The 25,984-nt window shown below is 43.6% G+C and overlaps 1 protein-coding gene across 12 annotated transcripts in view; it reads right to left on the reverse strand.

The window, feature by feature from the left end:
* The window catches only part of ANKS1B (ankyrin repeat and sterile alpha motif domain containing 1B), a 449,942-nt gene that overhangs the window by 356,512 nt on the left and 67,446 nt on the right, over nt 1–25,984 (reverse strand). For all 12 annotated transcript variants that reach the window (XM_064154982.1, XM_064154981.1, XM_064154990.1 and 9 more), the window contains exon 4: nt 9,883–10,019. In XM_064154982.1, coding sequence (XP_064011052.1) covers nt 9,883–10,019 — 137 coding nt within the window. The remainder of the gene's footprint in view (nt 1–9,882; nt 10,020–25,984) is intronic.

Raw genomic sequence — 25,984 nt, forward strand, 5'->3', positions numbered from 1 at the left:
GAAGTTCTTCACAGAGAGAGTGATTTCCCATTGGAATGGGCTGCCCAGGGAGGTGGTGGAGGCACCGTCCCTGGGGGTCTTCAAGAAAAGCCTGGATGAGGCACTTAGTGCCATGGTCTAGTTGACTGGCTAGGGCTGGGTGCTAGGTTGGACTCGATCTTGGAGGTCTCTTCCAACCTGGCTGATTCTATGATTCTATGAAAGGGGATTACAAGAAAGCTGAGGAGACACTTTTTACAAAGGCTTGTGATAGCTTGAGAGAGAATGGATTGAAGCTTGAGGAGCACAGATTTAGACTGGATATTAAGAAGAAATTCTTTACAGTGAGGATAGTGAGATGCTGGCACAGGTTTCCCAGGGAGGTTGTGGATGCTTCCTCCATGAAGGTGTTCAAGGCCAGACTGGATGAGGTCTTCAGCAACTTGGGCTGCTGGCAGGGAGGCAAATTGTGCTAGTTTGAAGCTAGCTAGAATGTTTTGGTGAGAAGAACTAGATTACAGGCTGTGAAAGGGAAACAATGGTGATGTCTGCTGCAGTCATAGGCTTGCTGAGATGTATAGGACCAAGAAATAAAAGCATAGATAACCACTCTCACTTGGGCTGCTGGCTGAGCTGCATCTTACTCTCAAACCTCACCCTCCATTTTGGACTCATCCACTTTGCTTCCTAACCCCCTGGCAGAACCTCTGCTCTTCCTTGGGGTGTTTGGGAGCCCCTCCTGGGGACTCAGGTTTCTGGGAGGGCTGTTGTGTTTCTGTATTACCTTTTACCTTGTATATTCCTGTCTATAACTGTATATACTGTAAACATCTGCTTGTAGATTGTGCTAAGCTGTAACCATAAAGCTTCATTCATATTTCTAGAGCTGGCTGAGTCTAGTCTGGGTGATTTCTAAACGGGGGTGGGGGGGCAGGGAACACCCAGACCATCACACCAGTATTAGATGGTCTTTAAGATCCCTTCCAACTCAAGCCAGTCTATTAATCTATGAATCTATTTGTACTTTTACTGACTTAGGAAACATCACTGGAGCATCCCTCCAGGTAAGCAATCAAGTTAAACACAGACAATGTAGACATGCAGAAGTGACACCCTAAAATAATAATTCTCCTGACTATAAAGAGTGATATTCTGCTTCAATTTATACTTGGCTTCCAGTATCCTGCTCAACTTGTAATTAAATGCACTCACAGATAGTTTTTTGCTGTTTTCATTAGTGCTGTGTACTGAGTAGATGTGTTTATGTGTCTGTATTACCTCAGCTCTAATTAAAGCAATCAAAATAGAACTGAGTTTGAGAGTTACTTGTCAAAGAAGATCTTTTGCAAGCCATCTCTTTAATAATACTTTGGTTAATGTTGTTATTAAGTAGTCAGAGAGTATCCATTATGCTCTAAGGGAATTTTATTAAAATGTCCTCCTCTGAGGCTGTTACTTTTCTTCTACACATTAATTCTGGGATAATAAAGGTCTGTGATAATAAAGTGGGGGGGGGGAGTCAGTCCTGAAAGACACTTCTAGCCATAGGGTTTTTTTTTCCTCTCTTTCTGTACTCGGTAGTCAATATTTCAGTATAACAGATTTTGATAATACTTGTTGTATTTTCAGTCATACATAGGATCATAGAATCAACCAGGTTGGAAGAGACCTCCAAGCTTGTCCAGCCCAACCCAGCACCCAGCCCTAGCCAGTCAACTAGACCATGGCACTAAGTGCCTCAGCCAAGCTTTTCTTGAACATCCCCAGGGACAGTGACTCCACCACCTCCCTGGGCAGCCCATTCCAATGCCAATCACTCTCTCTGCCAACAACTTCCTCCTAACATCCAGCCTAGACCTCCCCTGGCACAACTTGAGACTGTGTTCTCTTGTTCTGTTGTTGGTTGCCTGGGAGAAGAGACCAACCCCACCTGGCTACAGCCTCCCTTCAGGTAGCTGCAGAGAGCAATGAGCTCTGCCCTGAGCCTCCTCTCTGCAGGCTGCACACCCCCAGCTCCCTCAGCCTCTCCTCACAGGGCTGTGCTCCAGGCCATTCTGCACTTTGGCCACAACAACCCCAAGCAGCACTACAGGCTGGGGACAGAGTGGCTGAGAGCAGCCGGGAAGAAAGGGACCTGGAGGTATCAGTAGAGAGCAGCTGAAGATGAGCCAGCAGTGTGCCCAGGTGGCCAACAGAGCCAATGGCATCCTGGCCTGCATCAGGAACAGTGTGGCCAGCAGGATGAAGGAGGTTATTCTGCCCCTGTACTCAGCAGTGGTCAGACCACACCTTGAGTGCTGTGTCCAGTTCTGGGCTCCTCAATTCGAGAGAGATGTTGAGGTGCTGGAAGGTGTCCAGAGAAGAGTGACAAAGCTGGTGAGGGGCCTGGAACACAAACCCTATGAGGAGAGGTTGAGGGAGCTGGGGGTGTGCAGCCTGCAGAAGAGGAGGCTCAAGGCAGACCTCATTGCTGTCTACAACTACCTGAAGGGAGGTTGGAGACAGGTGGGGTTGGTCTCTTCTCTCAGACAACCAGCCACAGAATAAGGGGACACAGTCTCAAGTTGTGCCAGGGGATGTCTAGGCTGGATGTTAGGAGGGAGTTGTTGGCAGAGAGAGTGATTGGCATTGGAATGGGCTGCCCAGGGAGGTGGTGGTCCCTGGAGGTGTTCAAGAAAAGCCGGGATGAGGCATTTAGTGCAATGGTCTAGATGACTGGACAGGGCTGGCTGCTAGGTTGGTCTGAATGATCTTTGAGGTCTCTTCCAACCTGGTTGATTCTATGAAAAGCTTGCAGTGGAGACTTTACTGAGTTTGCAGAGTGCCCACTCAAGATAAGTGGGCCAAAGGATAGATTTCATTTGGGAAGAACTAAGGGCAGTGCAGTAGGGTGTTGGCATAAGGAAGGAACTAAAGTTATTTCGTCATGGGGAAATCCACTTGAAAATCCTGCTCATGGAACAGTTAGCTCAGAATTTTATTTTCTGGAACTGTGATTTTCCAGAGCTGCTTCTAAAGGTGATTTTGTTTGATTGATTTTGTTCAAAGTAACTCCTCCATCTCACTGCAGAAAAGGTGAGATATTACTTTCCTGGAAGTAAACTGCTGTTGCCATTTAGGTCAGCTAGAGAGGCTGTGAAGCAAGTATCTTCTGTGGCTGGTCTGTTAATTCTTGTCCAGGCTGCTACAGGAGGTACAAAGCCATGGTCCTTGCTTTAGCCTATGCCTCTATGAACTACAGCCATATAGATATGCCAGGCTCACTGTGCTTTGTCAAAATGGTTGTACACTAAGCTGTTCTGCCTGGAGAAGAGGGGACTCTGAGGTGACCTTATTGTGGCCTTTCAGTATCTGAAGAGGGCCTACAAAAAAGCAGGAGAGGGACTTTTTAGCATGTCAAGGAGTGACAAGACTAGAGGGAATGGAGCAAAGCCGGAGGTGGGGAGATTCAGACCGGACATGAGGAGGAAGTTCTTCCCCACGAGAGTGGTGAGAGGCTGGAATGGGTTGCCCAGGGAGGTGGTTCAGGCCCCATCCCTGGGGGTGTTTAAGTCTAGGCTGGATGAGGCTCTGGCCAGCCTGCCCTAGGGCAGGGTGTCCCTGCCCATGACAGGAGGGCTGAAACTAGATGATCCTTGTGTTTCCTTCCAACTCTGACTCATTCTCTGATTCTAAGCAAGACACACTTGGCAGCCCAAACAAGTGGGAGAGGTCTATCACAGGCTACAGATGTCCCCTTGCAGGGATTCTATTTCTGCTTACAGAAAAATGAGACAATTTCTTTTGTCCTCTAATGTTTAAACTACTATCTTCTATTATATTGCTAGATGTATTAGCCAGAGAAATGATGAATCACAGATAGAATTGTAAATGTGTTTGAAAAGGTTGAAAAGGAGAAATGGGGAAAAAAAAATGATGACTAATGTAAAGACAGCAGAGCAACCTCCCAAGAGAAATCCTCATGGTATAATGAATAGATTACTGCAGATCTTAGCAATAAAACCAGAGCTGATGAAATTGTATTCTTTCAGAAACAATGATATTCTCTACACCTTTATCTCTCTACCAGAAGCCCTCTTTATAACACTGAAAAAACACTTTTAGGTAGCTGGGTTATTCACATAAAATGGGGAACATAACTAATTCATAACAGATAAAATCCAAGTCACTTCTATATAATCCACATTCAGACATCAAAAGGTGTACCTACAGTAAGCCACTTGAAACATAAGACAGACCAGAAGAGAAAATGCAAATGTTGAATTCCATTTAATAAAAAATTGAAAAGGTGAAAAGCCAGAACTCAATTCTGTATGAATTGGCCAATGACCCACAGGTGAACAGCACTGACAAGAGATGGGCTCTATCTATGCAGTTTATTTGTTCAAACAGAGTTGAACAGAGCATAAATGGAGAGTCTCACTGAGTGGCTAATGCAAGAAATGCCACATGCAGTCTGAATTTATTCAAGCTTCTTCCTGGCTGAGAAATTAAGGAATTGTAGTAGAACAAGCTAAATGTTACTATCACTTTGTGCAATTCCCACCTGAGAAGGTAAGCTCTATTCTGCTACATAAACCAAGGTAGCATTTGAAAGAGCATCTAAAATTCTGCCCTGGTGAGACCTCACCTTGAATACTGCGTTCAGTTTTGGGCTCCCCAGTTGAAGAGGGACAGGGATCTGCTGGACCAGGTCCAGTGGAGAGCTGTGAGGATGATGAGGGGACTGGAGGGCATGGCTTATGAGGAGAAGCTGAAGGACCTGGGGCTGCTTAGTCTGGAGAAGAGAAGACTGAGAGGGGATTTGATAAATGTTTATAAGTGTCTGAAGGCTGCCAGGAGTGGGGGGACAGGCTCTGCTCACTGCTCCCTGGGATAGGACAAGGAGCAATGGGTGTAAATTGCAGCAAAAGAGGTTCTGCCTCAACACAAGTGGGAACTTCTTTACTGTAAGGGTCACAGAGCACTGGCACAGGCTGCCCAGACAGATTGTGGGGTCTCCTTCTCTGGAGACTTTCAAGGCCTGTCTGGATGTGTTCCTCTGTGATCTGTGTTAGGGAGTATTGTCCTGCTCTGGCAAGGGGTTGGACTGGATGATCTCCTTGGGTCCCTTCCAACTCCTAACATCCATCCTGTGACTCTGTGACTTCCAGAGGACTTCAGTTACACTCATTAACATACTTGGTCTCCTACCACCTTTTTTTTTCCCCACCCATGTGCTGGTAGTACACTTCACAGGGACATGTATCTTTAATTTGAAACTGTATTACTTTTTCAAAGCCTTCATGAATTAACAATCAATGAGTTAAAAAACTTACTGACAGCTGTTTGGACTATCTAGGGGAAAAAAAAGTGCTTCAAAGGCTGAGTCTGCATGGATGTAACTTTTCAAACTGAGAGAATTTGTGCTGTTCAGGCTGGAGAAGAGAAGGCTCTGGGAAGACCTTATAGCTACATCACAACATCTGAAGCAGACCTAGAGGAAGGCTGGAGAATGACTGTTTAGAAAGGCTCATAGCAACAGGATGAGGGGCAATGGTTTTACACTGGGGCAGGGCAGATTTGGGCTGAACATAAGGAGGAAGTTCTTCACAATGAAAGTGGTAAAATACTGAAACAGGTTGACCAGAGAAGCAGTTGAGGTCCTGTCCCTGGAGACATTCAAGGTCAGACTTGATGTGGCCATGGGCAGTGTAATCTAGTTGGAGGTGCAACTGTTAACCACAGCAACTTGACAGAATGATTTTTGAGGGTCCCTTCCAACCCTATGCAATCTGTGACTCTGTGAATTTGAACAGTTGAGGCATATTCAAAGAGGGTTTTACTTTGATTTCAGAGTAATGGCTTCTCTTAAAGGAAAAGTGGTAGGATCAAAACAAACTGGAGGTTTCTCACCTCAAAATGGTTCATAATTAACTGAAGAAAGGATAATTTTTCCAGAAGAGTGAGTGAAAATTTGGAGGAAACCCAGCAATTGCCATTCAGGTCTTGTGATGATGTGGTTGCAGTGTATGAAGGTGAATAATTAGGGCCAGGTTAAGAGACATGTAGAAAGAAAAAGACAAATAAGTTTCAAGTGCACCCCAAGGAATCCCTTGATGGTCCATGATGCAGACTACTGAAAGAGTCACCCTCTGTGTATGAAATTATTCCTATCTCACACTTCCCAGCATTGGAACTTTCACCTTAACATTCATACAGACACCTTCAAACTGTGTCAGGTGAGTAAGCCTCACTCCTGCCTTTAAACTCAGCTCACCAGGCTTCTAGTCTTTCACTCCCTGCCCTCATTAGACTGGTTGGAAGATGGAATCTTTGCTCCCCTCTACTGCTGCTTACACAGAAACACAGCACTTCTCCTCACTGCAGGTAAACTCTTATAAGTAAGCCTATAAATTAATGAGTTGCAAGGCCAGAATTCCCTGACAGCTTCATCCAAGATACCAAAGCTTGCTTAGTGCAAAACCAGCTGCTGAAGAGCTCCCATTGGCTCTCTCTCATGCTTACTGCACAAGACATATGAAAAGAGGAAAGGAGTGACAGCTGGTTTGGAAATTTCTATGATCCCTGATTTAGATCCAGTTAGGATCTGTTTGTTTCTCTATAAAAGTGTGAAGAGGCCCTGGCAGACACCAGAAAATTAATTATTTTGCATGCATTGTGTAACACTATTCATTAGTTTTACATGAGTGGGGAGAGGTCAGTCAGGAATAGAATCCCATTGTGTTACCCTTCAAAGAGTCTGCCATGTAATTGAATGCAGCAGGCATAGAATAAAGGAATTAAATATGCAGGCAGAATTAGCATTAATGGTTTGCAAACATCACATTGCAAATATCTACGACTCCTTTGTCTGAATTCTTGGGTTGAAATCTTGAGGGGAAGTGATTAAGTGAGCAACAAAACCAGTGATGTCTCAGGAGGAATACTGAAGAAATGAGCATAAAAATTGTGGAGACAAAAACAAGCATAAAGGGATCTGAATGCTATGGCCCTGTACTCAGCACTGCTCAGGCCACACCTTGAGTGCTGTGTCCAGTTCTGGGCCCCTCGATTCAGGAGAGATGTTGAGGTGCTGGAAGGTGTCCAGAGAAGGACAACAAAGCTGGTGAGGGGCCTGGAACACAAACCCTATGAGGAGAGGCTGAGGGAGCTGGGGGTGTGCAGCCTGCAGAAGAGGAGGCTCAGGGCAGAGCTCATTGCTGTCTACAACTACCTGAAGGGAGGCTGTAGCCAGGTGGGGTTGGTCTCTTCTCCCAAACAACCAGCAACAGAACTAGGGGATACAGTCTCAAGTTGTGCCAGGGGAGGTCTAGGCTGGATGTGAGGAGGAAGTTGTTGGCGGAGAGAGTGATTGGCATTGGAATGGGCTGCCCAGGGAGGTGGAGGAGTCAGCATCCCTGGAGGTGTTGAAGCAAAGCCTGGATGAGGCACTTAGTGCCATGGTCTAGTTGACTGGCTAGGGCTGGGTGCTAGGTTGGCCTGGATGATCTTGGAGTTCTCTTCCAACCTGGTTGATTCTATGATTCATATCCAACAGGTTCTGTATTAGCACACAGATTTACAACATGTATTAAGCAGTGGCCTACATGTGCCTTTCTGCTGTTGTATTCTGCACAGGAAGTATGCCACATGTAGGGCCACAGGAGAGACACTTCAGCAAATGTGGTGAAGTTCTGACCATATCTATCACACAGCTAGCTTTTGTTCTGCAGAACAATGAGAACACCTGGAGCCAGTAAATGGTATGATTTAAATTTGAAAACAGCTCCCTAGAATGTGCTGAATCCATTCCCAGTTAACTAGCAGGAGAACATCACCATTCAGTGTTCTGGGTCCATCTGTTGGCAATATGATGATGGAAACAGCTTTTTAAATGCTATTTTCAATAAGCTGTCACACAACAGCTTGTTCCAACAATAATCCAATACCTTTCTGTTTGCTTGCCACCTACTATAAAAAACAGCTTAGAGGGGAGGAGGCATTTCAGCACTATACTGATGTAGGGTGGGAGGGACAGAGAGACTGCAGGAACAAGCAGAATGTGAAACAAGTATAAAAATAGAAAAGGGGAAGAAGCTGTTATTTCAGACCCCCTGAAATCTAGATTTAAACCAGAATGTGCAATCCAGCCTCCTGTAGCGTCAAAGAGGGATGGCCTCTTATTTTAGACCCCCCTGAAATCTAGATTTAAACCAGAACATACAATCTGACCTCCTGTGGTGTCAAAGAGGGATGTTCTGCAGCAGTCAGTCATTACGACTGTTGCACATTGTCAGCCGTAGAAACCAATGGCTGCCGGAGAGGAATGGAAGTAGCAGCAGCTTCATCTTTAATCCTGCAAGACCTTCTTATCTGTGCACTCCAGTGAGTACTGACAGGAAGATCTACCTCCATCACAGTAATATGCCCACTTGTGTGGCACCAAAACCAACCTGTTCCATCCAATTCTTACCAAAATATCAGATCCCCACCAGCTTACCGCTCAAGTACAAGAGATGTCAGGCACATACAAAGCCTGCATTCACAGGGATCAAAGAGGCTCAGCTGCAGAGTTCAGCTCAGCATCAAAGAACATAGAGCTGCATTTGAACTCAGTAAGTGGTAGGAGAGGAGTAGAGAGGGTTTTTTTTGGTTCACATAAAAAAAAGGTCTACAATTAGTTAGTTCAGTGTGTAGTTGTCACAGCCAGCTCTGGCAAACCTAATGTCATGACTCTTCAAGGAGGCAAGTAGAAAATCTCCTGCAGTTTCTTCTAACCTGTGTTATCCTATGATCCTAAAATGAACTCCTTTCTGTGGATTACCTCTAAGATTTAATTATTTTAAAGCTTTTATTTCAAAAGGCCTTAATGAATTACAAAAGGAATTCAAGCTTTTCCACACAGTGTCTCGTTTACCAAGTGTTGTTAGAACTACATATAGTTAAGAAGGATGAAAGTTGAGAAAGCAAACTAACCAAGGCATGAAACATGATGGGACCTTGCAAATGGAGATACAGAAAGAAGAAAGAAAATCTGACAGAGTGACAGGGAGTTAATACTGATATAATTAGAACATAAACTTGGGAGAAAACTCTTTGTACATAAAAAAAAATCTAAGTAATTGTGGTGGGTTGAACTGAATCTGTTGATGATATTCAACACCATGCTGTCATCACACCAGCTTCAAAATGCAAGTGCTGCCTGGAGCAAAGTGGCATGGGGCTTGAAGTTCACATTGCAACTGGCTACTGCTGGTTTCTGGGCTTTTTTTGGAGTGTTGGTCTCTACCTCTAGGCCTGCTGCTACATGGTTGTGTGGGGGAGCCATTTTTATCACTGGCTTTTGTTGCTGCTTCTGCATTTTGCTGTGCTTTTCTGGTGTTCAAGAAAAAAAACTGAACGAGGCACTTCGTGCCATGGCCAAGCTGACCAGATAGGGCTGGGTGCTAGGTTGGACTGGATGATCTTGGAGGTCTCTTCCAACCTGGTTGATTCCATGATTCTATGAAACAGGCTGAGGTAACTGGGAACTGGATTCTCTTCCAGTAAAACTCTTGATCTCAACCCAGAGTGTTTGGAGTGGGGTCTTTTTTTGTTACTTCCCCTCTGTGTAGGGGGAGGGGGAGTTGGGAAAGTAAGCTGCTGTGTTAACCCAGGATGCAATTATATGAAGACTTCTTTCATCATCAGTGCTCCAAGAAAATGTACTGGCAACTCTCTACCCGTGGAGCTCATTTCTAACACATTTTACCTGCTCCAGCTCTCAAGACTGCTTCTTAAGTACAAAAAAAAATATTCCATGTTCAGTGTATCTGCCTTTGACCTGTTCATATGTGTATAATGACAACATCCTCCTAGAATACATGCACTACAGCCTGCTTTTAAGATGAAAAATGCAACTACTAAGAGGTGATCACCTACCTGAGGACGTATAACCTTCACTATGTTTTTAAGTGCAGTGTCTGGTGATGGAGGAGAGCAGTCAGGTGTTGGGCCCGTGGAGCTGTTTCTACGGTTACCAGATCCTGGTGCAGTAGTTGCTACTTGAGGTGCATTATCTGGGAATAAAAACAGCATTTATGTGAACTTACAAATACTTCATACGTTTTAAAATGACAAAAAAAAAAAGGGTTTTGAAAACAGAATGCTGCTCAGAACATTATTTCAACTTAGATTTCACTTATGGGAGGCTTTGTATGGTAAGGAATATACTGTATATGTATCTACACTTAGTTTGTCAGGCTATAGATTCATTCTGTGCTAGGGCAGGAGACAGCACTCTCTTAACCCCTAAATAAAATGAGGCACAAACTAAATACAAATATTTTAGTTTCATTACATTGAATTACTGATTTTGAATCCAAGTGCTTGAGTACTGTGTGCTCAATTCAGGAGAGATGTTGAGATACTGGAAGGTGTCCAGAGAAGGATGACAAAGCTGGTGAGAGTCCTGGAACACAAACCCCATGAGGAGAGGCTGAGGGAGCTGGGGGTGTGCAGCCTGCAGAAGAGGAGGCTCAGGGCAGAGCTCATTGCTCTCTACAACTACCTGAAGGGACATTGTAGCCAGGTAGGGGTTGGACTCTTCTGCCAGGCAACCAGCAATAGAACAAGGGGACACAGTCTCAAGTTGTGCCGGGGGAGGTCTAGTCTGGATGTTAGGAAGAAGTTGTTGGCAGAGAGAGTGATTGACATTGGAATGGGCTGCCCAGGGAGGTGGTGGAGTCTCTGTCCCTGGAGGTGTTCAGGAAAAGCCTGGATGAGGCACTCAGTGCCATGGTCTGGTTGACTGGCCAGGGCTGGGTGCTAGGTTGGACTGGATGATCTTGGAGTTCTCTTCCAATCTGGTTGATTCTATGATTTAAAGTACTATCATTACAACAAGGATGACTTCCAAGGAAGCTTTCTAAAGGAGCTCAAACCTCATCCTGAAAAATCCCAACATGTGCCACTCAGTTCAACATGTTATACAAACACATACCTGCCTTAGAGCATGTCAGAAGCCATCAACAACTTTCCTGGACACTATTAGCACCATAAGTGATCAGTAAGGATAAATTACATGACAACATACTCTTTTCCTCAAGTGAAACTTCACTCTGCACTGCAGTAACTACCTTGCTTTCAGTGTCTCAGCTGTATAACCTACAGCAGGCTTATAAATGTCTACACACCTGCAGGTACTTGGGAAGCTGCTGCTTGGCCAGATTTTGTAATGCTGTTACCATTTCATGGCACTTTGAAGGACCATTAAAGGGCTTTAAAATATCATTGTTGCTTTCTCTAAATGCTCTTAATGCTCTTGGAACCATGTAAAGTTAGTGAAAATCAGGTCAGAGGATATAGAAAGGACTATGAAATAAGGCACAGCTTCCAGCTGTGATGGTAACCAAGCACCAGAATGACTTAGCAGGAGGCCAAAAGCTCCACATGACTTCATGCTTTTAGAATTCTATTGGTAAGGAAATGCCTTAGTTCAGATTCTGGGGGAAATGCTACTGCCTGTGCACAGTTATGGTGGTCTTTACAGGACAGATGAATTTACAGAGGTCCTTTCATGGTGGGTCACAAAGACATGCACTCCACCTTCCCAAACATGCTACAGTACCTGCAGGTCTGCATTAAGACAATGATTATTTGTAATGTCTATCATTGTATTTCCTCTCTCTAAATATAATTCTGTATTTTCTCTCCAAACTGATTTGAGAGTTTAATTTCTGTCAGTTCTCTTTACGAAACCACAACAATATTGTGCCAAACTGTAAATATAAACCTGCATTCCTTAACTTCCAGCTGGCAGAGTCAAGTCTGGGGGAGGCTCAGGGGTGACTTCATTGCTGTCTACAACTATCTCAAGAGAGGTTGTAGCCAGGTGGGGTTGGGCTCTTCTGCCAGGCAACCAGCAACAGAACAAGGGGACACAGTCTCAAGTTGTGCCAAGGCAGGTCTAGGCTGGATGCTAGGAGGAAGCTGTTGGCAGAGAGAGTGATTGGCATTGGAATGGGCTGCCCAGGGAGGTGGTGGAGTTGCTGTCCCTGGAGGTGTTGAAGAAAAGCCTGGATGGGGCACTTAGTGCCATGGTCTGGTTGACTGGCTAGGGCTGGGTGATAGTTTGGACTGGATGATGTTGGAGGTCTCTTCTGATTCTATGATTTCATAAGAGGAGGGGAGTGTGGGTAACTCCCAAACCATCACAACAGGAAAGAATTCCTGTTAATCCTCTTCAATGATAGGTTACTGAAGTCCCACCAGAGAAGCACTGAACTGAGAGGAGCATTCTTGGAATGAAAATTTATCAGAAGACATTGAGAGAAAAAAGGGAGACTACCTGTCTCATTAGATATGGCTGGGAAAAACATCCCCAGCTACTGTGTGTACATAAACACATAACTCTTCAGGCCACAGCCTCAAAGATTAGTCAGTCATAGAATCAATCATGGAATTGTTTTGGTTGAAAAAGACCTCTAAGATCATCAAGTCTTCCTTTCCAAGCAAAACAAAGTGTTAATACAAAAAAGGATGATGCTTTCATAGAATGGTTAAGGTTGGAAGAGACCTCAAGGATCATCCAGTTCCAACCCCCGTCATAGGCAGGGAAAACTCCCACTAGAACAGGTCACTCAAGACCTCATCCAACCTGGCCTTCATGGAGGGAGCAGCCACAGTCTCCCTGGGCAACCTGTGCCAGCATCTCACCACCCTCACTGCAAAGAACCCTTTCTTAACATCTAGTTTGAATCTCCCCTCTGGCAGTTTAAACCCATTACCCCTTGTCCTGTCATTACAAGTCCTTGTCAATAGTCCCTCCCCAGACTTCCTGTAGCTCCCTTCACATACTGGAAGACCACTACAAGGTCTCCTCCAAGCCTTCTCTTCTCCAGGCTGCAGTGTCCCAACTGTCTCAGCCTGTCCTCATAGCAGAGCTGCTGCAGCCCTCTCAGCATCTTTGTGGCCTCCTCTGGACTTGCTCCAACAGTTCCATGTCCTTCTTGCACTGGGGGCTCCAGAACTGCACACAGTACTCCAGGTGGGGTCTGCCAAGAGCAGAGTAAAAGGGGAGAATCCCCTCCCTTGCCCTGCTGGCCACGCTGCTCTTGCTGCAGCCAAGCACAGAGTTGGCTGTCTGAGCTTTGCAGAAAAAGAGGCAATGATAATAAAAACCCAAGTCTTTTTCTTTGAAACAAAGACCCCAGAAAAGAATTCAGCTGCTCAGTATTCCATGCCTTCTGCCCTTTCTCTAGGGAATAAAGTGTCTGGCATGTAATGGTGTCTTGTAAACAATTTCTTCAGCGTGGACAGCTGTTTATTTTCACAGTGGGGTCTAACCATTAGGCAACAAATAATGATTTGCTCCCTGGGTCTGCTCTATCAGATACAGAATATCACCATCAAATTAGTTCCTGCAACCTATTTGGGCAACTTCTCTGTTTATGTATTCAGCACTCAGTTTCATTAGGAATTGATTTGAATATGTGTCCTTTTGTGATGAAATGGTGTAATAATTACATTTTCATCTTCTTTCTCAGGTAACAAAACTGAAGTGAACACCACAATGGTAATACTCTAAGTTTCAGTGGAGCTTTTCATGGCAAAAAGAATTTTGGAAGTAGAGACTTTACCAAATTTACCTAGCAAAGATTAGCTCCTGGGATGAATTTGTGAGAGGTGCTATAGACAGGGCCAGCAGGGAAGCATTTGTGGTTGTCATTCTCTTCTGGTTCCTGAATTAAGCTGCAATAAATGAAGAGATGCTCCTGTCCAAGCCAAATAATACCAGGCTTCAGGGATCATCTGGCAGCTATAATTCACTGAACTGCAGGATACTCTAACAATATTCCTTCCTGTTGCCATCATACCTGAGAAACTGTCAAAAGGATTCTGTAATGGAAGCTCATTATGATTTTTTTTCATTGTTACTGAGGGTTTTCCATCTTCCACTTCCTTCATTTGAAGGCAATGGAAAAAGATAATTACATATCTGTGCATGCATATATTTTTTATATATATATATATACACACTCTCTCTCTATACATATATACACATATATATATAGATATCACAGAATCATAGAATCAACCAGGTTGGAAGAGAACTCCAAGATCATCCAGGCCAACCTAGCACCCAGCCGTAGCCAGTCAACCAGACCATGGCACTAAGTGCCTCATCCAGGCTCTTCTTCAACACCTCCAGGGACGGGGACTCCACCACCTCCCTGGGCAGCCCATTCCAATGCCAATCACTCTCTCTGACAACAACTTCCTCCTAATATCCAGCCTTGACCTCCCCTGGCACAACTTGAGACTGTGTCCCCTTGTTCTGTTGCTGCTTGCCTGGGAGAAGAGACCAACCCCACCTGGCTACAGCCTCCCTGCAGGTAGTTGCAGACAGCAATGAGCTCTGCCCTGAGCCTCTTATTCTCCAGGCTGCACACCCCCAGCTCCCTCAGCCTCTCCTCACAGGGCTGTTCTCCAGGCCCCTCACCAGCTTTGTTGCCCTTCTCCAGACACCTTCCAGCATCTCAACATCTCTCTTGAATTGAGGAGCCCAGAACTGGACACAGCACTCAAGGTGTGGCCTGAGCAGTGCTGAGTACAGGGGCAGAAGAACCTCCCTTATCCTGCAGGCCACACTGCTCCTGAGCCAGGCCAGGATGCCATTGGCTCTCTTGGCCACCTCTCTTGGAGGTGTTTAAGGAAAGATCCTATGTGGCACTTTGTGACAATGGCTAGTTGATCTGGTGGTGTTAAGTCATAGGTTGGATTTGATGATTGCAGAGCTCTATTTCAGTCTCTATAATTCTGTTTGAGTCTGTGATTGCTTGAAAGGAGATCAGGTTTTCAGGCTTGCAAGGTGGAGTTTCTCAAAATCTAGCTACATTTCAGTGAGCATGATAAATTCCTTTCTGAGTCAATGACAATCCACTAAAAGACTACTAATTAGAATCTAGAATATAGTCTATATTTATATATGTTACCCAGAAAACATTAGGTCACACAAACAAGCCTTAAGCTTCATTAATTATACAAAGATATCCATTAGCTAGCTCAGACACCTCTGTTGTGGACAAACAGGGCAAGATTCAACTGCCAAAACATTGTTAGCTAACAGCATCTCAGTGGTCTAAGGAAATTCAAGGCATCTGCAAGAGGCTTGCAGGAAGTATGGAATTTCAGTGCCTTTCTAAAACATCAGCTTGGAACTTGGAACACCCAAATGCTTATATGTCAATAGACAGCTAGGTATGAGCAACTGGATCAAGGTCCTAAAGTGATGAGGGATGAATCTCAACACACATCTTAAAAGCTGTGATCATTGCTCCCAAAAGGCCTTTTAAGCAAATGTTATTTATTTTATTTCTAGTCTCATGGTATACACTGACAGTAATTAATCACTGTAGGACAGGGCTGAGTGTTAGCTTGGACTGAAAGATCTTGGAGGACTCTTCCAACCTGGTTGATTCTATTCTATGATTTTTTTTTCTGCTGTGTATAGGCTAAGAGAAGATCAGCAAAAAAGGGGAGTGCAAAGAGTTGTTATAAATGGATATGGTGACTACTTTACACTTGTAAGAGTAATCCAGATTTGAGTCTAGAAGGATCAAAATTAAAGCAAATCTTGCTTTATTCTAGTACATTGCAGGAGATTCTTTTACTGCTATCTTCTCCTAAGATATTGGACAAAACCAAACAACTATTTCACTGAACCTATAAAAAATACTACATTGGGAACTCTGCCTTTTACTGTGCTGGCATTGGTAGTCAGTGGGTGATTGTCTTCTTTAATATGGTATACCACCTAGAGGAAAAAAGTCCCTATGGCTTGTAATAGGTCATAGCACCACAGTCCAGCAAGTGTTTAATCAAACTTTTCATCCCCCTACTCACACACTGTGAGGACAAACTGCTCACTGGGACTGCTGTAACAGACACTCCATATGTATAATGGCACAATATTAACTCTGGGGCAGATACCAGATACATCAAGCAGAACAATTCCTATCACATCTCAGCAAGCAAAATATCAAAAGCCAAAAGTCAGCTCACGTTCCAGAAATATAGTTACAATCACATTTCACCTTAGAAATAACCCTTCACAATGGAACACACACTTCATCTGTAGTTTTCCCCTTTACAGAAACATGCTATTATCCTTCTCAGAAATCTACAATTATGTCTGTATTAGCTGTTTCTGAGGAGGTTTTTGTTATTTCTACAATTCAATGGAAATGGATCAACAGATCACAGCAGTTGATCCTCATGACACTTCATTTGGAGTATATGTGGGTTTGACTCTTTTAGGATACAGCATCTTATTTATTCTACCAATCCCCCCCACTGTACCTGTACCTCAAAGCTTCCAGAAGCACTCTATACTTTTGTTGCCCACCTGAAAAAGAGCTTTGAGATCCCTTCCTACCTCTAACATGATGTGATTCAGATGAAAAAGGAATCTGTTTTTTTGGTGTTCTAGTAATAATCTGGAATCAGAATAAAGCTACACAGTCTCAAGTTGTGCCAGGGTAGGTCTAGGCTGGATATTAGGAAGAAGTTCTTCACAGAGAGAGTGATTGGCATTGGAATGGGCTGCCCAGGGAGGTGGTGGAGGCACCATCCCTGGAGGTGTTCAAGAGAAGACTGTCTGAGGCACTTAGTGCCATGGTCTGGTTGATTGGTTAGGGCTGGGTGCTAGGTTGGCCTGGATGATCTTGGAGGTCTCTTCCAACCTGGTTGATTCTATGATTCTATGATCTGATGGTGTACACAAATACATATGTTACAACTAAAACCTCTGAAAATACAGTACTAGACTCAAACAAAATACTTAAAGCACAAACCCCCAAACACTGTGAGCTCACAGAGCTTTGCACTACAACCTCAGGGCTTGGATAGATTTGTACACTGCAAGAAAAACAGGGGTGGAAAATGAATGTTCACATACACACATATGCATAAACACCTGCACATACCTACAGACAACAACTTCAAAGGCATCCTATTACTAGATAATAACTTCTGTTATTCCACAAGATCTACTCAGTGTGGAAGATGTTTCCAAGCATTTGAAGCTAGGCCTACATCTCTTTCAGACACTGCAGCAGGACAGTGGGAACAAAGCTTTGGTGTTATGGGGGATCAAATGTATGGTACAGAGGTGCAAAGTTCTGAAAAGAACAATGGTAATGCTCATCATCTGTCTTGGACACAGATATTCATAACCACAACAGAAATCCTAGAGGAGTTCAAAAGGCAAAACCAAGGAAACCAAGTTCTTTGTGGAGCATCAGTGACTGAACTGCCACACATCACAGGCTCACGGGATGTTAGAGGTTGGAAGGGACCCAAGGAGATCACTGAGTCCAACCCCCCTGCAGGGTTGGACTCGATGGCAGGACAGCAGGACAATACTACCTAACACAGATCACACAGGAACACATCCACACAGGCCTTGAAAGTCTCCAGAGGAGATGACCCCACAACTTCTCTGGGCAGCCTGTGCCAGTGCTCTGGGACCCTTACAGTAAAGAAGCTCCCTCTTGTGTTGAGGCAGAACCTCTTTTGCTGCAACTTACACCCATTGCTCCTTGTCCTGTCCCAGGGAGCAGTGAGCAGAGCCTGTCCCCCACTCCTGGCAGCCTTCAGACACTTATAAACATTTATCAAATCCCCCCTAAGTCTTTTCTTCTCCAGACTAAGCAGCTCCAGGTCCCTCAGCCTCTCCTCATCAGCCATGCCCTCCAGTCCCCTCATCATCCTTTTAGCCCTCTGCTGGACCCTCTCCAGCAGATCCCTGTCCCCCTTCAACTGGGGAGCCCAAAACTGAACACAGTATTCAAGATGAGGTCTCATCAGGGCAGAGTAGAGGGGAAGAGAACCTCCCTTGATCTGCTGGACACATTCTTTTTAATACACCCCAGGATCCCATTGGCCTTCTTGGCCACAAGGGCACATTGCTGTGCCATGGGTAACTTGTTAGCCACCAGGACCCCCAGGTCCCTCTCCACAGGACTGCTTTCCAGCAGATCACCTCCCAGCCTGTACTGGTGGAGTTTATTATTCCTCCCCAGATGCAGGACTCCACACTTGTCCTTGCTGAACTTCATCTGGCTCATCTCCTATCAGAGGTCATAGCCAATAGAAGGGTTAGTTTCATGGACTGGCTAAGAAACCAACCAAGACATTTCAAAAGACCAGATGGAATAGTGACTAACAGAATCAGTAGGTAGCTACACTGGATCCACAGAGAGAACAATTGGACTAAACTGTCTGAATTTGCTCCTTTGAACTCCCTTTGTTTCCCACACACTTAAACCTGAAGAAGCATTTGTTCTGAGCAGGACTGTAAATATATGTCTGCAACTGTCACGTTGAAAGCACTTGGAGCTATAACTGGCCCAGTCTGGGATGTAGCTGCTATTTCAGGATGGTGTTTGGAATTAATTACCAGTGAAGTGCATTCCAGTGGCAGCAGGGGGTCTACCGAGTTGTTCCTGCATCATCCACGAGAGTTGTATGTGAGTATTATCAACTCTTTACTTCCTCCAATCACCCACCTGCACAAACAGACTTTGGAACTGCTTCAAGCTTGCATAACCCTCTAATACCAGGCAACTGTCTGGAAAAACATCTCTCATTAAGTACTAATGAGAGATGATGGGTGATTTCCACCATTTCCTGAGCAACCTTCAGAGACTGCCTCTGCAAGCTGCTGATGTCTAATTGAGCATTCAAAAACAACACTACACAGTTACCATGCACTTGTTTTTCCTGTGTGGAATGGGCTTTTTGTTGGCTTTTCTGTACTTAAAAATGTCTCTAGTGAAAGGGCTGCACTTGCCTAGAAGGTACTTCATGGATTTCTACCTTTGCCTTGTCTCAGCACATAGAATCAGTCAGGGCTGGAAGGGACCACAAAGATTATCTAGTTCTAACCCCCCAGCCATGGGCAGGGACACCTCACACTTAGATCAGCCTGCCTAGAACCTCATCTAGTTTGGCCTTAAACAACTCCAGGGATAGGGCTTCCATCACCTCCCCAGGGAACCCATTCCAGGGTCTCACCACCCTCATGGTGAAGAACTTCTTCCCAACACCCAGTCTGAATCTACCCATTTCTAGCTTTGTTCCATTCCCCCTAGTCTTATCACTACCTGACATCCTAAGAAGTCCCTCCCCAACTTTCTTGTAGGCCCTCTTAAGATACTGAAAGGCCACAGTAAGGTCACCTCAGAGCATTTTCCTCTCCAAACTAAACAGCCTCAACTCCCTCATAGTCATCATGTTTCTGGACATTCAGTGGCAAGCACAGGGGGTAGTCACAGGTGCCAAAATAGTTCTGTTTATTTCGTTCACTGAACACTGAAGTGCCCACTGGATTTGTGAAAATCCCAAACAACAAACCAGTAAAATATACTTCAAAAAACCACAGATCATAGAATCAAGCAGGTTGGAAAAGACCTCTAAGATCATCCAGGCTAACCTAGCACCCAGCCCTAGCCATTCAACTAGACCATGGCACTAAGTGCCTCAGCCAGGCTTTGCTTCAACACCTCCAGGGACAGTGACTCCACCACCTCCCTGGGCAGCCCATTCCAATGCCAATCACTCTCTCTGCCAACAACTTCCTCCTAACACCCAGCCTATACTTCCCCCAGAACAACTTGAGACTGTGTCCCCTTCTATTGCTGGTTGTCTGGGAGAAGAGACCAACCCCACCTGGCTACAGCCTCCCTTCAGGTAGTTGTAGACAGCAATGAGGTCACTTCTAAGATAGATAATGAGGATGCCTGTGCTTGTTTTTCAATTTAACTCATCAAGGAGAGGCCACTGGATGCTATCATAAGCATGGCTCAGCATTTCACAAGGCTTTTGCTGTAAACCCAAGAGGACAGCCAAACTGTCTTGTGCAGAAGTATTACACTATTGCAACTGATAATTAGTGAATTAGGCTATATTTTTCGATTATCTCAGCACAAAACCTGCAAAAGGTGATGAGAGTAAGAGCTCTCAAATGACTTTAAAAATACTGATTATAGCCAAGCAACCAAGCATCAAGCACAGTTAATAAATAATTTAAGCAGTCTTGAAGATATACTTTCCAATATGCATCTGTCTTTAGTTGCAACAAAAAACAGTTTATGGACAAAACTATATTTTCTTAAGCTTCAGTTCTTTTGACCTATCAATTAGCTAATAAAGGTCTTTATCAGGATGCTGCAGTCCAAAAGCTAACCAAAATGTCTTAAAGCCAGAGAGCTAGAAATGAAGCTTTTAAATTTTTCAGTATCCAGTATCAGGGGAAGTATAGGATGGATGTTAGGAGGAAGTTCTTCACAAAGAGAGTGATTTCCCATTGGAATGGGCTGCCCAGGGAGGTGGTGGAGTCACTGCCCCTGGAGGTCTTCAAGAAAAGCCTGGACGAGGCACTTAGTGCCATGGTCTGGTTGATTGGCTAGGGCTGGGTGCTAGGTTGGACTGGATGATCTTGGAGGTCTCTTCCAACCTGGTTAATTCTATGATTCTCACTTCATTCCTCTTTATCCTTGAAGTATCTATTTTTTGGGTTTGCAGCTTCACAGAATCATAGAATCAACCAGGTTGGAAGAGACCTCCAAGATCATCCAGGCCAACCTATCAGTCCTACCTTCAGAGAGCTCAGTTCTCACTCTATGCTCTACTCTCTCACTTTCCATTTTTGTATTTAATATTTACATAGAAGAAAATATTTTGTTGCAGACTCAAAATGTACATTGGATCCACCATAACAGTATTCTCCTTAAGCATAAAGAATTAGTCCAGCACATACCATGCACTAATAATACCTTGTCTTAAAAGTCTTTGCTTGTCATTGTGAAAGCAACAGAAACCCACCTGTATCACAGTGTCCCAGCTATCTACTCCAGTGTGTTGCCCTGATCATTTCCAAATGATTTGAGAAAGAGAAAGGGGAACATTGTTGGTAATTTTGGAATGACACAATCCAGCTAATTTTGAGTCATTACAGCACTGGTGGTTTTAGCAACTAGAAAAAAAAAAAAACCCAAACACTTCATTGCATTTTTAATCCCCAAATGATCTTTTTTTATAATTAACATGTCATAATTAAGTGGAAGTACAGGGGGTTGGCCAATTTTTTTGTGTGTGCTGGTTTGAGGATAACTGGAATATTTTACTGAGAGAAATTAAATCCTCAGCTGTGAGAAGAAAGAAAAGAAACCCAAACAACAGTAGCCTGTATCACTCATTCTTCTGCCAAGAAACACAACTAGTCAAAACTTAGATAAGACACACACTTCTCAGTTAGCTCTCAGTTCTGTTCCTTCTCTCTTGAGGTCTGGGTCTGTGCGGTTGACTCTGCCTTAACTCTCTAATCCAACCAAACCCTTTTTTCCCCCCTCTAACCTCCTTGTTGTCTTATTGACATCTCACCTCAGATCTCTCCAGATTTATCACTTGAGATATATGGGGATTGGTCTGGTTATTTCTGAAGGGAGGAGTGGAGGAGGTTTGGGCTGGGAGCCTCCTGGCAATCTGATTTCTGGGAGAGTTATTGTGTTTCTCTATTACTTTTAACTTGTATATAACTGTAAATATTGTGTGTAAATATGCTTGTAAATTATGCTAAACTACAAATATAGCTTCATTCCTTAACTTCCAGCTATCTGAGTCTAGGCTGGGTGATTTCAATGGGGGCTGGGGGGAGGTAACTCCCAAACCATCACATCATGGAGAAAAAAAAAACGTTGCACAAAATTGTTCAGCATTCCTTAACTTCAAGGCTTAAAACTACAGCAAAGCATTGAAACTAAGTTGAACTGGAATACAGGTAAGAATTCAGTCAAAACAAAAAGGCAAGACTCACAGAATTGCTGTCACTGCAAGAGCTCATAACCTCTACCAACTTCCTATTGCAAATGTCATTATTCCATTAGAAAATGAGTCACAAAATCATTCTGCCCTGTGCTTATTAGGCTGATATCTAGCAGATGGAAAAATAGTTGATAAAAGGTATTGATTTTTGTTTGCAAGAGCTTCACAAGCCACAATGTCATTCAATTTATCAAGGCCAAACCATTGCTGAAGTGATTATAAGTTAGATGAGGAAAAAAAAAACAGAAAAGAAGAAAGTTTGTATAATTGATCAGGGGGAAAAAGATATTTTTTGCCAATTTTACAATATTCAGACTGTTGTGGGTTTGCAAAAAAAATCATAATGCAAAAATAAATAAATAGGTGCCAAAATAATGAAAATTATCTTGGAGAAAAATGTTTCAATCCCAGAACTTCTAATAGGAAACCAGTTTTAATTGTGCTATGTTTTTCAGTATGTTCCAGCAGGGAGGGAATGACATCTGAAAGGAGGACACCGAATGAACAGCTGGAACTGGAGTGGGCAGAATATTTTAGTAACAGTTGTTTTTTAACACCCTTATGGAGAACAAATAATACTGCACACAATGATGTATGATATTAGGGAAAGATAACACACCCTGCCCTGCAGCAAGAAAATATGAAATGATCTTTCTGAAGCATTTCCTTGCTTTCTGAAAACAATAAAGCAACCAAGTGTGAAAAATATTCTTTCATTTGTTTTCTTCTAACTAGGCAGCGTTTGAAGGCATATCAGAAAAAAAAAAAAAGAAGCTAAAGAGCAGTTTGATGTCTCATTGCTGTGGAAAATTAGTCTATCATTAGCTGTTGGTAAATAAAAGCTGCAGTTAGATCATAGAATCATAGATCATAGATCATAGAATCAACCAGGTTGGAAGAGACCTCCAAGATCATCCAGGCCAACCTAGCACCCAGCCCTAACCAATCAACCAGACCATGGCACTAAGTGCCTCATCCAGGCTTTTCTTGAAGACCCCCAGGGACGGTGCCTCCACCACCTCCCTGGGCAGCCCATTCCAATGGGAAATCACTCTCTCTGTGAAGAACTTCTTCCTAACATCCAGCCTATACCTACCCTGGCACAACTTGAGACTGTGCCCCCTTGTTCTATTGCTGGATGCCTGGGAGAAGAGGCCACCCCCCACCTGGCTACAATGCCCCTTCAGGTAGTTGTAGACAGTAATAAGATCACCTCTGAGCCTCCTCTTCTCCAGGCTGCACACCCCCAGCTACCTCAACCTCTCCTCATAGGATTTGTGCTCCAGGCCCCTCACCAGCTTTGTTGCCCTTCCCTGGACATGTTCCAGCACCTCAACATCTTTCTTGAATTGAGGAGCCCAGAACTGGATGTCTGTGGATTGGCAATACCAACCCATTCCCATCCTGTTTTGATATATAGCAAAGTCTTGTAGACTTCAGATTTCTTCTTCAGGTGGCACCAAAGTGAAAATGAAAAAGAACAGAAATGAAATCTCTGTAACATAACAGAAATTAAATCTCTGTGACATAACAGAAATGAAGTCTCTGTAACATAACAGAGGGAAACTTTCTGGCAGCAAGCTATGCGCTGCCATCGGGAATAGCAGATGTGAAAAGCGAGACAGAAGTAGAGAAAATGGATGTAAATTGATGTGTTTTTAGGTTAAAATGAAACAAGAGGGAAAGTTGTTTGGGTTAGTTGCTTTTTTTTTTTACAGAAGGCAACACTGATGATCATCATTTGGCACTAATGTTTTTCTATTTTTTACTCCTCTCTGACACAGAGCAAAACAAATAAATCTGTTCATTATGCACAAAAATTGCTTTTATTTTACCAATTGCTTAATATTTCCACAAATATTTTGATTTTCACCAAATTTAGGAAGCTATGCCAAGATTTCTGCTTTCCAAATGTACTGAAGTTATTGGAGAATTTGGCTGGGTTTGGGTTTTCTTTTTAATTCATTAAAAACATCATGTTCTCATGAAAAAGTGAGCTCCCAAGAGGACACAAATGAAATATTAGATACAGTAAGTGAAGTTCTTCACAAAATCACCACATCTAAATTGTTAATTATTGGATGATACAATGATTTTTTCTTACCCTAAAAGTACTGTTTTAGATCAAGGACACAAAGCTGTGTGGTGCAGTGGACTCACTTGAGGTAAGAGTTGCCATCCAGAGGGACCTCAACAGGATTGAGACGTGGGCTAGAGTCAAAGTGCTGGGTCCTGCATCTGGGTTAGGCCAACCCCAGGCACAGATGCAAGCTGGTTGCAGGGCAGGTTGAGAGTATCTCTAAGAAGGAGATTTGGGTGTCTTGATTGATGAGAAGCTCAACCTGAGGCAGCAGTGCCCTCACACAGCCCAGAAGGCAAATCATATCCTAGGCTGCATCAAGAAGAATGTGGCCAGCAGGGCAAGAGAAGGGATTCCTGCAGGGCAGGTATCCTACAGTGCTAGTCTTTTGACCACTCTGGAGCTCAACTGACAGAGCAGGGAAGGGATTGAGTTCACATTTCTTGGTCCAGCAAAGAGCTGGGATGCAGATAGGATGCGAAACATTGAGACCAGCTCTGTACAGCATTCTCCTGCACTATGATACAGCTATAGACACTCACATTATAGCCAGGTACTTAGACCTCTCACTGTGATCCCCCACATCCCAGAAAAGTGCCCTGATACAAGACATACAAATAGAAAGGAATTGCCCAAGCCATCAGATTGAATCCCTGCATCACATACTAAAAATCTGTGCTGCATCTATTCAACATCCACAGCAAATCAGAAAACACTCCCTAATAAACTGCAGGAAACCTGCAACTTTTAATACAAAATATGAAAGAAGCCTGGAAAAAAAATGATACAAGAAGGAGGAGAGATCAGGAGTGTTGTTAATGTCATAGCTTTCTGTCTAGTTGATCCTAAGCTATATATATGGCAGTGTCTAATGATTAATCATTCTGAGTTGAACAGCATTATCATCTGAAATTGAGAGACCAAATAGTGCAGAAATTCATCTTCCATAGCTGAGTGTGGATTTCAAGACACTTCAGGGTTTTTTTACAGTACTTGAACCTTTTTGCATTACAGACATAAGTCAAGTGAAACACTAACTCTTGAGCATTGGAGCTCTCATATTTTAGGACTCAGTTTCATCTTAAAGCAAGATAAGACAACAAGAACAAAAAGTATAGAGTCAGTCAAGATAACTAAGTTCTAATATAAAGTAAGATTCAAGCTGAAAAGATTGTAGCAAATTCAGTTTAAGGTTTGTAGGAAATCCACAGGTGCACCAGGAGGCATATAATACAAGCTAAATCACAGAATGGTTTGGAAGGGATCCTGAAGATCATAGGATCAACCAGGTTGGAATTGATCTCCAAGTTCATCCAGTCCAACCTAGCACTCAGCCCTATCCAATCAACTAGACCATGGCACTAAATGCTCCATCCAGGCTTTTCTTGAACACCTCCAAGGAAGACCATCTAGTTCCAATTCCCCTGCAATTAGCAGAAACATCTTCCACTAAGCGAGGTTGCTCAAGGCACCATCCAACCTGGATTTGAATGCCAGTTTCATACAGTGCTATGTTCATTACACAATCTTATATTCCTCTGGAATATAGCAGGTGCATAGGAAATGTAAACAAATTAATGGTAAGATGAAGTTTTCCTGTTACTCAACATATTAGCAATTTGATGGGACTTTTATAGCCATTTTATTCCTCATCTATCTACTGAATTATTGCTACTTATAAAAGGTAATATCACTTACATCTGCTCAATTATAAAACAACCTCAGCAGCATTCTGAAGCACAGCATTACTTACTAGAATGGAATATGTTGCATCCAGTCTGTGTATATGTCACAGAATCATAGAATCACAGAAAGTTAGGGGTTGGAAGGAACCTTAAAAGATCATTGAGCCCAAACCCTCTGCCAGAGTAGCATCACCTAGAGTATAGAATCATAGAATCAACCAGGTTGGAAGAGACCTCCAAGATCATCCAGTCCAACCTATCAACCAGCCCTACCCAGTCAACCAGACCATGGCACTAAGTGCCTCATCCAGGTCACAAAGGGATGCATCCAGATAGGTTTTGAATGTCTCCAAAGAAGGAGACTCCACAACCTCTCTGGGCAGCCTGCTCC

Source organism: Pogoniulus pusillus, chromosome 15, assembly GCF_015220805.1.
Source record: "Pogoniulus pusillus isolate bPogPus1 chromosome 15, bPogPus1.pri, whole genome shotgun sequence".
Classification (NCBI taxonomy): Eukaryota; Metazoa; Chordata; class Aves; order Piciformes; family Lybiidae; genus Pogoniulus; species Pogoniulus pusillus.